We start from the raw sequence: 15,761 nt of genomic DNA, 5'->3' as shown, positions 1-15,761 counted from the left end.
TCCTTCAATAGTATCAGAATTCCATAGCTCATAATGAAAACAATCCACTCTTTTAAAGAAGCAAACTGTACAAGAGTAAATGGCACTCTTGAAGAAGAAAGACCCTTGAGGCAGTATAACTTTACATAGGAGGATTCCACTAAACAGGCGTTTGCAGCTACCTGATGAAATGGAAACTAAATTAAAATGTATAGATGGACTGAACTGAAAGCTTTTTCTAGACTGTTTACTATAATTAGATTTACAATTACATAGATTACATTTTAGGTCTAGGTTCTGTAGAGACCTTTGTCTAAACTTCAAAGGATGTCTGCTTCCTTTTAAAGTATTTGCCCTACCTTCACATCAAACTTGTCAGAGTGCAGAAATGCTACATACCAGCTTTTCCAGCTCCAGGACATAGTAAAATTTACTCTGACAAAAAACCTTATTTTTCTATAAAAATGTATTATAACTGTAATAATAGTCTACTCTATGGAAAATATGTGATGAGACTTGCTGACATTCCAAACAAACAAAACAGAACAAAATTATGTACTATAGTTAGTTGAAACAGCTGGCAAAGAAAAGAAAAGCAACTGTCACACTTGATATTAAGTAGTCAGATGAATGGGAAAGATATTTTCAAACATACCCAAGGGAATAAATGGAATGATCTATGCCATGTTCTATCCTTGTTCTACATGCCTCAGATCAGTGAGAGTTGTGAACAGATCTGCCACATTCATATAGTAATTTAGGGCCCACTGATATCGATGGGTGCAGGATATAGCACCTAGGCAAACGGCACATTTTACTTAGATTCCAAGTACGTTTTTAGCTAGAACTTATGCCAAATGTATTTTGTAAAGAGCAAGTAACTCTATTGTAAAATGCCCCCTTTACACATCTTTATTTAAGTCTTTGCTTATCAAGACTAAAAAGATTAAAACATGGCTGTACTTAAGTCCAGATTCAGCAAAGCACTTAAGCATAGCATTAAGTGTTTTGCTGACTAATGATGATTTCCTGAATCAGGGTCTTGTTCTCCTGTCCTCTAAATAGTAGTGTATCAAAACCAGCAGAGTTAAACCTGGTACTAGTTTGGTGGTCTCAGTTCACTTCCAGTGGACAGGTGTCTATGTCGAAAAACAGTCATCACAGCTGATATTGTCACTCTTGTTGGCAGTTTTAGTAGAGATGGGCATGAAGATTTAATTACCCTTCTGCTTATATCACTTGTTCTTTGAAGCTTGACTACTGACAAACACTTGAGTGGAGCAAGGGCAGCAGCTTCTCTTTTAAAGACCTACTCCCAACAAGTGTTACCTAAGAGAAGGAAGGAGGAGAGGCAATTGAAGAAGGAAGAGCCAGAGAAGAAGGTAAAAGGAAGGAGACAGAGGGGAAGGAAAGGAGACGGAACTCACTTCTCATGCACATACTGCTGTTTATTTGATAAACTTACACAAGTGCATAGAAGATTTAAATTAACTAGATTTAAAATTGTTTAATAAAAATGTGTTTTAGTAATCTTCTTGATGAAGAGGTTGCATAGTTCTGACATCCATGTTTACTGCAAAATAATGACATAGGTTTGGAACACTTTCAGCCAATTAGATTTTCCCTTTCATTTAAGCCATTTTATAAAACAAAAGGAAGTCTGACCATAAATTTGTGCAATCTATTGGCTACTGTGGATAGAAATTAGATAATATTCATTTACTATTTAAAGGAATATTATTCAGTTTCTGTACACTCAATGGCAGACAGCAATACTTCGGAAGTGTCTGGTACAGCCCCAGACAATGAGACCTCACGTGCATGGAATCCAGATTAAACACTCCAATTTTTTTTAAAGTATAGAAAAGAAATATACCTAGCATACTGTAAAATAGCAATAACTAAAATGGAATTTCTTATTGGGTAGTGACTGATCTCAGGCAGTGGAAAGCCTGAATTGCTGCCAAAATACACTGGCTTGTTAACATTACATACACTCAATTCCCTCATGTTAGAGATGTCATGACTCATTTGGATGAGGTGAAAATGATTGTAGGCACCTACACTGAAAAATGTGGTGCCCCTCCATGAAAAGTGATATCACGGGCACACTATTAAGCTTTTACTGTTAAAAGTATTAAATGTCAAACATATCATTAAAGCATTATTCTATAAATAACAATAATGGAACAAACCATCTCTTTTGAAAAAAAAATAATAAACTGATTAGCTGAATTGTCTACCATGACATATCAGAAATTACTTAGAAATTGGCACTCATTTATAATTAGACTAAAAATACTGAAGCATGTTACTATAGTGACTAGAGTTATAATTTCTCTGATTCACTGGAATATGAAATTAAGCATTTAAATATTAAAGTTGGGGAACTTCTTTAATGAGTTAAAAGTTGTATGCTTTTTCTTTAATGAGCTCATTGCTGTGCAGTCCGGGTGCAATAAGTACACAATACTTTGATAACAGCAAATTAAAATGCCCACAACCAACAAACTTTACAGACTTCTGGTGCAGCTGATGGATGCCCATCAAATGTATATGACATGGGTATGGTTCTGCAGCCATGCTCTGACCCCTGAGGAATTTTGTTGGGGTTCTGAGTGTTGTGTAAAAAATACATGGCCCCAATTGCCACAACATTGCTGTGGCATTTAAGAGATGCCTAGCTCCATTATTTAATTTAATTTAATTTAATGGAGAGATAAAATAATTTTAAATTTCTCTTACTATGTACCTATTTTGTAATTGTGGTGGTTATTAACTGGTACCAATGGGTTTGTATAAAACTAATTTTTTTTGTGAATGTTTCTGCAATTTTGTTTCAGGTAACTTTGCACCTGCTATATGTGCTACCTTTTTGCAGGACTGTTTAAGATTGGACTTTCAAATCAAAACAGGTGAAAACATATCTTAGTCTTTACATTTTCACTCAGCAATGGTGTGACTTTCAGAAAAGCTCAACCTTTCTCAGACACTCCATCGTGCCCCACCCCCGCTTTTTTGCAATACGTTAGTAAAACTGAAATCACACTAAGCGGAGCAAAAATCGCGAATTGCGGAGGTTTTCCCTCAGTTTGGCTGTATTTGCAGGAGCAGAGGGAACAGTGGATTTGCAGCCCTAGGGATGAACACGCTGTACCCTAGCAGGCTGGGATTCACATGGAACAGTGGGACGCCAACATTGCTATGAGCTTTGTCAGCATCAGGGTAAGAAGCCCTCCCAAGCCCACTTCACACCCCCACCCTTCTCCTTCAACGCCGCACTCACATGGTAGCACCTCTCTCATTGGTTCCTTCATACCCTCCTTTTAATTGGTCGCACACCCTCCCTCAACCTCCAAGGGTTTTTAAAAGCTTTCCCCGCCCTACTCGACTCTCGACACGTTCTGATTGGTCGCTGGCGCCCGTCAATTTTGTCAGGTGCCCACTCGGACGGCTGCTGATTGGTGCCGCTGGGGCGTCAGACAGTGCCACGCGCCGAAGAGTGGGAAAGTCGGTCGTCGTGGTGGCGCCGAATACCACGCGTGAGAAGGGCGGTGGCAGGTGAGGCGCTCGCGCTGCCATTGTCCCTTCCCCAGTCCCGGGAGTCGCCGTTGGCGGTAAGGGTCTCCTGGGAGGGGGGCTGTTCAACGTTCTGTGTAACGGTTCCACCTCGGCGGGTGGGGCCGGGTATCTTCAGCCTGAAGTCTCTGCCGCGCCGCTGGGATGGGCGGCGGCTGACAGGCCAGCGCGGGTGCGGCCCCAGAAGCCCCGTGGGGGGAAGCGGGCGGGGGGCTCTGGACATAGGCGCTGACTTTCTCATTTCCCCGGGGTTCTCGGCTCCAGACCCCGCCCCCACACCACCCTTTCCCCTAAGGCTCCACCTCTACCCTGCCTCTTCCTGCCCTGCCCTTTCCCCTCCCCTCCCCTCCCTTCCAGTGTCTCCTGCCCGCCGCTGAACAACTGATCCGTGGTGGGTGGGAGGGAGAAGCTGATTGGCGGGGCCTTCCCGTGGGTGCTGGGCACCCACTATACTTTTTCCGTGAGTGCTCCAGCTCCAGAGCACCCTCAGATTTGGCGCCTCTGGCTCTGGATGAAAAAGCGCCTTTGTGACTGTTGTTCCAGTGACTCCAAGGCAGCACCAAGAGACCCAGGGAGCCTCTCCCCTGCCACCCTTCTCTCCCTGGGACCTACTCCCATGCCACCTCTGCCGCACACCCAGGCCTTTGTCCGCCTCCCCTGTCCCTTTCTCACAGCCTCCAGCGCTGTGTACAGCCACCCCAATCCCACAGCTCCCTGTGCCCTGCCAGCCAGCCCCTCCCCCTGCATCAAATATAACATGTCCTTTCCCTGCTACGTAGGTCTTGATGTTTCCACAGATATTCCCATCCCCTTCCTGCCAGCTTGATTGGACTGGGTGCAGCAGAGGCAAATCCATTTGTCCCGTGTGGTGTCCTATCAGCAGTGAGACGTGTGTCTGCCAAGTCGGGGTCTGCTGAGTGACTGCTGTTCCTTCTGGGCATGCGTGGCCTGCATGCTGCCAACCACGGTAAAAGTAACCCAGGCTATGTCTACGCTTAAACAGCTACAGCTCCTCAGCGCAGTCACTTGCCAGTTCTACAGTGGGGTTTTCCCTTTGTTGTAAATAAGCTACCTCCCTGGGAGGTGGTGGGGTGGCTAAATTGATGGAAGAATTCTTTGGTAAACCTGGCACTGTCCACACTGGGGGTTAGGCTGGCATAAATGTATCAGGGGTGTGGACCCCTAAAGACAGAGCTATGCCAATGTAAATTTTCAGCATAGATCAGCCCTAACAGCTAGTGTGGCAAGCTGCAGTTGTGCCACACTCACCACTATCATCATCACTATCCAGGAATTACCAGGCAGAATTATTCCACTTTCTTTTCCCTCATGCCCGACTTAATCTCCATTTTAATGCAAAGGAATGGCAAAGAGGGTGGGGTGAGCAATAATAAATAGTAATAAAATAACTAAAGACATTTTAATTCATTGGTCTATTTATGTGTGATATGTATTTAAGTTCTTGTGTTCAAATAGCAGCCTTCTTTCTATGGATACTTTTTTCAAACACTTATACCTCCAGATGTGTATGTTAATTTCAATGAACAAAGGCAAAATAACTTACCTGACTGTGTAGGTGTTAGCCTAACATGTGCCCATGCACCATGCAATGTTTTGCTGCTTGAAAAATGTATACATACAAGGTTTCCAAGTGGTGGCTGCTTTGGAAATCAGGCCCTTAATGTTAGTGGGTTTTGAAGTAATTCTCTTTCAATTATTTTTTATTTTTATTTAAAGAAAATACTGTTCCTAGAAAATTTTTTCATACAAAATGCTTTTCCTAAAATTTTGAGGTATAATAAATATTCATCTAATTTACATAATCTATCTAATAGCTCTGTATGAGGAGTAGGACATTTGCATAGAAAAATGATTTTCTTTTGACTTTCGTTTGTTAGTATTTTAAGATTGTATATTAAGCATGTACGCATTTTGTTTTTTATGTTTGTTCACTTGTGCAAGCACAGTGTCTGTCCCTGCTTCAGAACTGGTTTGCTCATTTTAAACATTGCTGACATTAAAATTATAGTAGTGAAATTAGCAAACTTAGTTTGTTAATAGAAATTTAAACAATCATTTGAGTGTTTTTAAAATTGATTGTTAAATTCAAGTTGAACTTTTCTTTAAAGACCAGTTGGAATTGAGCATGTTTTAAATATTATGGGGAAACTCTGAAGTATTCTAGTTTAAATCCTTCTAAACTGAGTTAAGGTTGTACTATGAAATGCTGACTTGAAATATTTATGATGATAGAATTACTAACCCCACTTTTTTCAAATTTTTTAAAAGTCTTGTTGAGAGCTACAAAATAGGCTATGTTTGAAGAAAGTGAGTGGTAATTAATGTTCAGAAGCAGCAAAATGCATCCTGAGGTTTAACAGAGGCTGTCCTGATTCCAGTTTGACCTTGCCTCACTGTTGCCTCTTACACTGTACCCTCTGGCCCTCTTACAAGTTTCCAGGCCCCTAAAATACCACCTAGTTGTGAACTAGGTCGCTTTTAATGAAGAATATAAGTAAGGCTGTTTGCAATCCAGGATGGTATTACTAAAAAGATAAGGGTCCTTATTTCATGCATTTGTGGGGATTTGTAAATGGAGCAAGGGCCTGGAAGCTGTTCTCTGAGGGATAGGAAACTCCCAAACAGTAGCAGGAAGCTCAGCCTGTCAGGAACTACATGCTGCCCCATGGAAGAGCTGCAGTGAATAGATCTCTGCAGACATCTGGCTCTGCATCGCGGCAGGAGTCCTGACTCCAGGAAAGGTACTGAGCTGAGATCCCTGCTGGAGGGCAATGGTGGACCCAAGTGGGAATGGATAAACTGATACTTGACTCTAAGATCCTGGGGTGAAGTCTTACTTATCTTTTCATTGGGTTTTAGGTTGTTAAACTAGACCCCTCAGAAGGGGCATTGTTCCCTACATAAAGCCTTGGTGAACTTATTAATGACACTAAAGGAAACTGGCAGAAAGCGCTGCACTTGGCCACCATGTGACACTCCATTGGCGAGTAAACCACATAAAACAGAACTTTCAGGCTATATCCTACAGATTATTAATGCTTATGTGTACTGTATTCTCATGTGTAATTTTATTGTAATAAATGAGACCATATTTGCAAGAAAATACGTAGATGATAACTTGCTAGTTTAGAACAAAAAAGCTTACTCCTGCAAGGGAAGAATTTCATGAGGTAAAGTTGAAATAACTTATGCTGTTACAATAGCTACTAAAAGCCAGAAAAGTATGTGGATAAGTTTAGAATTCTGTATTATGAAATTTTATCTTAATGTTTTGTTGAAGATATTGCAAATATGCATGACGAAAGTACAGATGTAACAAATGGATGTGGCAAAATCCGAACTGGTACTCAGAATGAGGCTGCCTTACTAGCTTTGATGGAAAAGACTGGCTACAGCATGGTTCAAGAAAATGGACAAAGAAAATTTGGTGGTCCTCCACCAGGTGAGCATTTGTTTGAAATTATAAAAATACCAGGCCAAGTTCTGCCTTTACTTTTTTCCCAGTTAAACCATTGAAATTGACATTTAGCAAAGAAAACAGGGAATTGAGAATACATCATAGGTGTTAAGGGCTTTCCCTTTGCCCCTCCCTTGGTCCTTGTCATGCAGACAGAAAGCAGAAGTTCTGAAGTGCAGGCAATGCAATGTTTATTGGGGTTAATCAAGCAAGCATATCCATAGTTCTGTATGCCACAGAGCCTTCCATGTCCCCTTTTTCCCCATCTCCTTCTTCTTGGCAGGCTTGATTATACCTGTAGTGCATGCCCCTGGTCCCATCCCTTACAATTTATGGTCATGTTCTGTTTTGGAGGGTCACGAGTCTGGGGACTTCGGTACCACCCCCTTTATCCCCATGGGAGGGGTAAGGAGTGAGGCTATGTATTGGCCAGGGTCACCTTTTCTCTGGATTTTTAGTTTCTCTTATGCCTCCCCTCCCCTGCCCCATCCCCTCTTGCCCTTCCCGACTGGTTTCTTGACCTTGCCTTGAGATAGGAGTCGAGGCAGTGTACACTCGTATATTAAGCTCCCACCATACCCAGCAACGCTTAAACTCTCTTCCTTATCTCTACTCATTGTGCTATAAACGCCATCTGGTTAGGCAGAAGCAACACACGGTGTGTTTGTTCTTTGTTCACATTAGTAAGGATATAAAAATATCAAAAATCAAACCCAAAATTCTATCCCAAGCTAAGAGACAGGCCTGTATACTAACACATATGTGTAGTGAAACTAAGGTGACCTGGAAAAAGATACCTTAACTTGTATAACTTCTTGAATTTAATGCTTCATTTCCCAATTTAACATATCATTAATGGAGTTATTTATTTTAGAATGTTCCTCTTTTTGTTCTAAGGGTGGGCGGGGGGATCCATGTTTAGTTTAAGAATGGTGGCAGGGCAGGGCTGTGGAGGTTTGGACTTAATAACTAGGGCTGTCAAGCGATTAAAAAAATTAATTGCGCTATTAAAAAAATTCATCGTGATTAATTGCACTGTTAAAAATAATAGAATACCATTTATTTAAATATTTTTGGTTATTTTCCACTTTTTCAAATATATTGATTTCAGTTATAACACAATACTAAGCATACAATGCTCACTTTATATTTATTTTTGATTACAAATATTTGCACTGTAAAAACAAGATATAGTATTTTTCAATTCACATAATACAAGTACTGTAATGCAATATCTTTATCATGGAAGTTGAACTTACAAATGTAGAATTATGTACAAAAAATAACTGCACTCAAAAATAAAACAATGTAAAACTTCAGAGTCTACAAGTCCACTCAGTCCTACTTCTAAATTTAAATTAGTATTCTATTGCTTAACAGCACAATTTAAACTGTGATTAATCACAGTTAATTTTTTGAGTTAATCCTATGAGTTATCTGTGATTAATCTACAGTCCTATTAATAAGTATTTCTTCACTTAAGAATGCACTTAAAATTCTGTGCATGCACAACATGGTCAACTTTAAACAGATATGATTTTAATTTTGAATCAATTTTCCTCAAATTTTATTTTTTTAAGTCACCATGAGATTTACAGGCAAATTTTGAATTATTTCACACTTTTAAAGTTATATGAATAAAGAATTTCTGATTGGAATAAGTAGGGAAACTGCAGTTTGAATTACTTGGATAATTCAAAACCAGCTCAATGAATTTTGCTCAGACTTGAAGAAAAAAATGTTTTTATGCTGAATAATATCATTGAATATTAAGCACAAATGATTTTATTGATAAAATTACAGACAATAGTGGAAACTGCATTTATGCTCTATAGCAGTTGCAGGTCACTTTTGAAAGTCTCAGTGGCTTTGGGCTTAACTGCACTGCAGTGTTAGTTCAAGTTATCGACCCATGAGTTAACGCCTGTTGAGTTAGCTGAGCCTGAGTGAGAGCAGCAAAACGTCACTCGAGCAGCATAGCCTGTATGTATTAGCAGTGCAGAGTAGCTGAGGCACTTACTTTTAAAGGCACTGTGATGTTGAGCTGAGTAATGCCTAATACCTTTAAAAATCTGGACCCAAGACCCTATAGTATTACTAGTTCAAGCATCAGCAGCACTTGGCCTTCAACTGCCCCCCACCTCCCCCATAGGTGAGCTAGCTCGAGTTTAAACCACCACTTAAGTTGGAGACTTGTGTGTGTGCGTAGGATTTGGGTTAGGAACAACATTAAAGTTGTATCTTGAGCTAATGCTGCTGTTCTTCCTCTTATTATGGCCCCATTTGGAAACCAGAAAAGACAGACAAGAGCAAGGTGATTCCATACCCCCACTGTTAGAGCACTTCCTGGGATATGGGAGACTCAAGTTCAAGTTCCTGCACCAAACTGAGCAGAGTGGGGATTTGAAAACAGGTCTCCCACCTCCCAGGTGAGTGCCCTAACCACTATGCTCTTGGCTATAATGGGGTGGCGGGGTATTGCTCTCACTTTTTCTTTCTCTGGTATTTTGTGAGAAATGGCTTACCTGGCTTAGGCACCTAACTCCAGGAGAGGGTTCACAGCTGTGAATCCTTAGCACCGATATTGCCTAATTAGCTTTTGATGAACAGGACTTAAGCCATGCCCTTCTCCTCAGCATTTCCTACTATCTTAGTGGCTTGCCACTCAGTATGCTGGCATCCGTGAATCTTTTACAGGTGCCTGACTCTTCCCTTGCATTGTATAGGGAGCCATGGGGCCTAACTTTGGGTTGAGGATTCTCCTGGATGGCAGTTGTGGCAAAGCTGAGTGGAGCAATAGGTTCCTTCATGGATCTAGGCCTTAGAAGCTTGTTTCAGAAACCAAATTACAAATGTATTCCAGAGGTGAAGGGAAGGGGGGCAGTCAAGGGGCAATAGCCCACCCACTTTCCACCACAGGCCTGGTCCCCTTCTCAGTGTCTCCTGCCACCCCCCCGCCGCCAGGCCGGAAGCTGGAGCTTGGCCTGAGTAAGAATAGCCTGGGGAGCATGGGAAGCTGTGGGGAGCCATGGACCCTCCACTTGCCCAGGGTGGGAGGGCCCCAAGAGCACCCCCGGTCTGTGTCCCTGTCCCCTGGACCTCCCGGCCAAGGCACATGGAGGGTCCGTGGCTTCCCACAGCTGCCCAGGAGGCTCTTACCATGGCCTGGCTGTGGCTCTTTGGCCCCCGAAGCCCTGCCCCCGGTCAGGCTGGAAGCCAGAACTGGGTCAGGGTAAGAGCTGCGTGGGCAGCTGTGGGGAGCTGCAGACCTTCCATCTGCCCTGGGTGGGGAGACAGGCTGGGAACTGCTCTCGTGGGGGGGGGGGGGGGGCACCCCTGGCAGATGGAGGGGTCTGGGCTCCCTAGCCTGGCTTCTGGTTTGGCTGGGGACCAGGGCCTCAGGGGAAGAGGTTGGGCAGGGGTGGGATCATGGAATGGGTGGGGCCTTGTGGATCCCCCCCCCCACACTTTTCGGTAGAATGTCACCCCTGATTGTATTCTTAAATACAATAAGCATAATTCAACAGAACAAAGGCTATGTTTTCTAATTTGGAGATGTTAAGTATAGTCTGTCAAACAATGTGTATAGTACCATTGTTCCCAAACTTCTTAGTACAGCAACTCCCTTACAGATACTGTACAATTTGGTGGCTCCCCACAACTAAATACCATTTTCTTTTTTTTATTTTTTTTTACTGTCTCAGGACACTAACTTCAAGAGGGACCACTAGTTTGGTTGGTTTGGGACCTTTATTTCACTATTCAGTTGGTTTAATTATATAATGTGATCTAAACCAGATTTTTGAAACAATAATTTGAAAATTATGAATTTTTGACATGTTTGGACACAACTGAAGATTTTAATGAGAATGGTCCTATTTCGAACTGCATGGTTGCACAGTGTTTTCCAGATTTAAATGATTTATGTGTTTAGTTTTCACAAATCATAGGTAAAAACCTAGACTCAAAGATAACTGGGAGCAGCACTTTCATGGATTCATCACTGAGTTCTTTGTACTGTCCATTAACAGAAATCCAGAATTCCTGGATTTTTATATTTGAAATATGTGATCTTCTACATGTGATCACTTGACAATGTGATACTTAAGGCTGGTATGGAGTCGTGTGTTACCGAGAATCTGTTTTTAATCCAATCAGTAACAAAATTAATGTTCAAATCTATGAAATATTCATCAAAATAAGAATACAACTCAGACAAATGAGTCAATATTTGGTCTGTAGTGGCATTTTGATTACTTTCACTCTGTTCTGTTAAAAAGTGTGATAACCCTGGAAACATCTTGGTAACTCCCTTTTCAATGTGACATTTCTAAAGACAAAGTTGCTTCATGAATTGCCTAGTTTCCTTTCATATCTAGTACATTTGCTTTCCTCCTTGAAATATTAGGTTCAGTGCATTCAGTAGGTCAAATATTTCCACTAGGTAAGCTAATATATTTAAGAAGTCAGCATTACACATGTAATCTGCAAGGTTTGTTTTCCCAAGAAGGAAAATTCTGATTTTTTTTTTTTTTTTTTTGTCACTCAATTCAAAGACCTGTTGTAATACTTCCCCACGTGACTTCTCTGTGAAACAAGTGGAGTGTGGTCAGAGCCCATCTGTTTGCACAGCATAATAAAATGTGTGGTTGCTGCTTGGAATTAACAAATTTGGTAACTGTTGAGGGCCTCACATACTTCACATTGCAGCTTCTTAAATGTCAAAGCTTGGAGGTGAATCATGTAGTGAGTCCAAATTGTTGCTGGTGCCACTTTACTCATTCTGCAGGCCTGCTCTTCTATCCGTCATGGCTGCTGCCCCATCAGTGCACAGCCTCCCCCACAGTCCATTCAAAACTTTCATCCGCTATGAATTTATTGAGGATCTTGTTCTTAACTTGTTCTGTCCGCTGGTCCTGGATGTTTTCTGCAAGATCCATCAGCATGTTGATGGATTGTGGTATTTAACATAGGAATGTTTTTCAGTGTTATGGTTTCTTGTCTCCCAATCATGATTCTGTGCATGTCTATTGCTGGTAGAAGGGTCTTGTTTATGTTTTTCAGTTTGCATGGTTACAACATAAGATGCTTCTAAGGCTTTTTGAGGAACGATTGCTTATTTAGACATTACTCTTTTGCCTCCTTAGTTCTCCTTGTTTCCGAAGGAAAAAGTCACAGCTCTGATTTACAAATTCTAGGTGTTTGCTTTCTAAATGTTGCTGTAGTTTCCCTGACCTTGTACTTTCATTTACTAATGCCTGAAAACAAATGATACATTGTGGCTGTGGACTTTCCAAAGTAGTATCCAGACCTGAAAACTCAAACATAATGTAACTATCACCATATTGTCTATTTTCTTCCTTTTCTGTTTAACTTTATTAAAATTGTCTTTAGTTGAATGTTTGCTTACATGTACGCTTAGCACTTGGTAAAAATTGTTCCATTATAAAAATAAAACTCACCTGTCTCTGCCTCAGCCCCCTACCCGCTAATGCAGTGGTGCTGCTGCTACTGGCACTGGGAGCCTTTCTGTGCACTTTGCTTCAGCAGAGATTTCTGATGAATATTTCCCCCAGCAAAAAGTCTCTTTGCTGAGGGCCCCCTGCAGGAGTGGAGGGCATGGAGATGCTTCCAGTCACAGTATCAGCAGCAGCAGGACAAGACCCCAGTGATTTCTAAGCTTAGTTTAATAGTCTCTTACTTAGGGGAAAACCCAAAATGGGCATATCTGCTAAAAAAGAAAAAAATTTCTCATACGCTCGTGGCTCTCCCATGAACCCCCCCTCGTGATTCTCCAAGGGAGCCGTGGGTCACAGTTTTTGAGGCTCTGGTGTAGCACATTTTGCTAACGTCTGGAAAAAAAAATACCGACTCTGACCATGCTGGAAATACACCATTCTCCAAAACAGCATCAGCAGTATGTCAAATGACAAAAAATGCGGAGGACAACATAGCACATCATTTTGCCAAATGCAGTTAGGCTGCTTCAGTCTCTGACTATGGTATGTATTTTGCATTAATTCTTTGACATGTAAGATTAGACTGACCAGTGAAGGTGCTGACAGATACTGCTAGCAGTATAGTTTGGCTTTGCTGATTTTTTTTTTTTTTAAATGCAACTTTAACCCGTTGGCAGTAACAGGTCTAAAGTTGCAACCATTAAGTGCCTAATGCACTTTGCATAAACACTGAGTATTTGGTAAACCCAGCTAAACTAATTTTGAATAGCTGTGGAAGAATGATTCAGTGTGTATATATAACTTGAATTTTTTTGCAATATTGAGTGTATTGAAAAAGGCAATTAGATCAGTTCACTCTCTTAAAAGAGAAGAGATGGGAACATGAGTTTTATTTAGGACTTAATTGGTTGGGTAGATTGAGAGTAACAATAACAAATCAAGTCACATTAACAAAGGATCCATTATTGTTTAACTTTGATTTCCTGACAATACAAAGCATGCACATGTATCTGCCCCTTTTTGTGAAGATTGAAATCTGTATTGCCTCCTCTGTCCCCAAATCAGGCATCTATCTGCACGTAGGAAAGGGGCCTGCTTGGGGCAAGTCGTAGCAGTGTTAGATTGCCAGTTGTGTTAGCTGCCTTGTCCTGTGATCAGTCCTCTGAGGAGAAGTCTTACATGTTAATAAAGCCTTAAGCCTTATTAACATTTAAGTGGTGCACTTCCATGCTATGTAAGTTTGGGGACAATGAAGTGCTATGTAGACCCTGGTGATGTGGCTCCAAATGGATGCTGATAACCCTGGCGGATTCACTATGTACTGTGCAGTTCTTGGGCAACCCAGCAGGCAAATCAGATCATTCTGTTTGGAGGCTAACCTCACCCAGCCAATCTGGTAGAGTTTTCATCTCTGCTGTTGCATCTCTGGGACTTTTCTGGAGATGAGGATTACCTGGTCCACTAAATATTACATTTGTACACTTTTAATCACTATAACATTATTTACAAAAGTTATTGTAATGTGTCTTAATTATTGATAAGCTTTCATGTAAAATTTAGGCAAATTCTTACTCGCCTTCTGGAGGCTCGCAAGCCTGCCTCTTCCTTATTTTCCCCTGTTTTATTTCTTTCCTCTTTCTCCTGTCTCTCCATGCTGCCTGTCATCTCATAATCCTCAAATCTGCTCTTTGTTTTACATGTAGATGCAATTTAGTTTTCAAAGCTTTTTTCTTCATTCATTCTAAGTTGTGGAAGAGCGTGCAAAGACGAAGGATATGTTACAAGGGGATGTTGATCACTATTCAAATTGGTCTGCAAAATTCATCCTATAACTTTTAAAACATCTGATATTTTGTATGCAGTGGTGAAAGATAACGTTATATCAGATCTGTGGTGATACTAGATAATCAGGGCATGTGAAGACTTAGCTTGTCTAAAGGAGAGATACATGGATTTGATGAGTACTTTCAGACACCAACTAAGGATTTGTCTGGTTTCTCCCTTCAGTGTTAGGAAAGACTGTTCTTCAGTCTGGGGCACCATTGATTCAGATTCTTTTGTTCTGAGAGTGACTGAAATGAAGAACAGTTAAATCAGAATGGTTATTCCATTCAATTTGAAATAACTGATCTATAGAAACTAGTATGAATACTTACAGCTATTAGTGTAAAGATCCTAGTGCACACAGTGGTACTAATATGCTATGGATTTGAATCACTGTATGATTTTTAGTTGCATATTCAAAATTTGACATGGGACAGGATACAATTTTTTAATATTTTCCAAAGGAAAATTCACCTATACTCTTCAAACGTTCTCAAATTTTAAATATAAGGCACCTGTTAGCATAAATAAACTTCGACGTAAAGTGTATATGAAACTTAATTTGGCATCAGCTTGTGAAACTGGAGAATTATGGGATGAGCAAAGTGGGTACAATTTTCTTGCGGTTTTTGAATATAATGAGAGAAAACAGTAGACTGCAAATTATTAAATATGCAAAGGATGCAGAATTTTGTTATGTCAGCAAAGTGAAAAATATGCCATATGTTCATGTTTTGGCAAGGACAAGTCTTTTGTTCTGTTTCATACTGCGAGCAAGATCTGGAATAGCACAGCCTGAGGGCCTACAAACATATTACCTGACATAGCACAGTCAGATCAGCATAATGTTTACAGGGTTGAGCAACAGGAGTCATTTTAGAAAATAATGAAGCATATCCTCTTCTCAGAACTTCGATTGAAATATTGAATAATTGGAGAATGTGCCATAGGGATGTGCATTAATTTTGCAGCACAAATTGGAGAGGAGAATTTTGCAATTGTTTTGGAACTTTACATCAAGAGATGGAAGAGAATTCTCCCTGTGGCTTCTGGGGATGGGATGGGCTCACAGCCTACTTCAGTAGCGAAAAATCTATTATGGCAGCTCAAATTAAGGTTGTAGCCAGTCTCCCCCATTAGGTAGAAAAGGAAAGGAGAACGAAAATGTGTGGGATTTTTGGGAGGTGGGGTGGGGAAAGAGAAGTAGCTCCAGGAGAACCAGGAACCTGAAAAACAGAAAGGGGGGAAGGGGAAGAGGTATGGAGAAGCAACTTTTACGGGTTAGGCTATGAAATATGAGTTTCTTTCACTGCCAGTACAGTTAACCACTATTATATTAAATGCATAGCTGAAATGTAAAAATCTAATCCAAACTTAGGCCTTGTCTGTACTATGTAGTTTTGCTGACAAAATAGGGGAGGTGTACACACAACAATGCTCCC

At 40.9% G+C, this 15,761-nt stretch overlaps 1 protein-coding gene across 2 annotated transcripts in view; it reads left to right on the top strand.

The window, feature by feature from the left end:
* Window positions 1-6,859: 6,859 nt before the first annotated feature.
* RBM46 (RNA binding motif protein 46) overlaps window positions 6,860-15,761 on the top strand; it is a 29,208-nt gene continuing 20,306 nt past the window's right edge. The window contains exon 1 of one of the 2 annotated variants that reach the window (XM_054029310.1): window positions 6,860-7,021. In XM_054029310.1, the coding sequence (XP_053885285.1) occupies window positions 6,871-7,021 (151 nt within the window). In that variant the 5' untranslated portion in view covers window positions 6,860-6,870. The remainder of the gene's footprint in view (window positions 7,022-15,761) is intronic. The other variant, XM_054029311.1, reaches the window with a different exon arrangement.

The sequence above is a fragment of the Malaclemys terrapin genome, chromosome 5 (genome assembly GCF_027887155.1).
Source record: "Malaclemys terrapin pileata isolate rMalTer1 chromosome 5, rMalTer1.hap1, whole genome shotgun sequence".
Lineage (NCBI taxonomy): Eukaryota > Metazoa > Chordata > Testudines > Emydidae > Malaclemys > Malaclemys terrapin.
The sequence above is the reverse complement of the archived record's forward strand: the minus strand, read 5'-3'. Positions and strand labels throughout refer to the sequence as shown.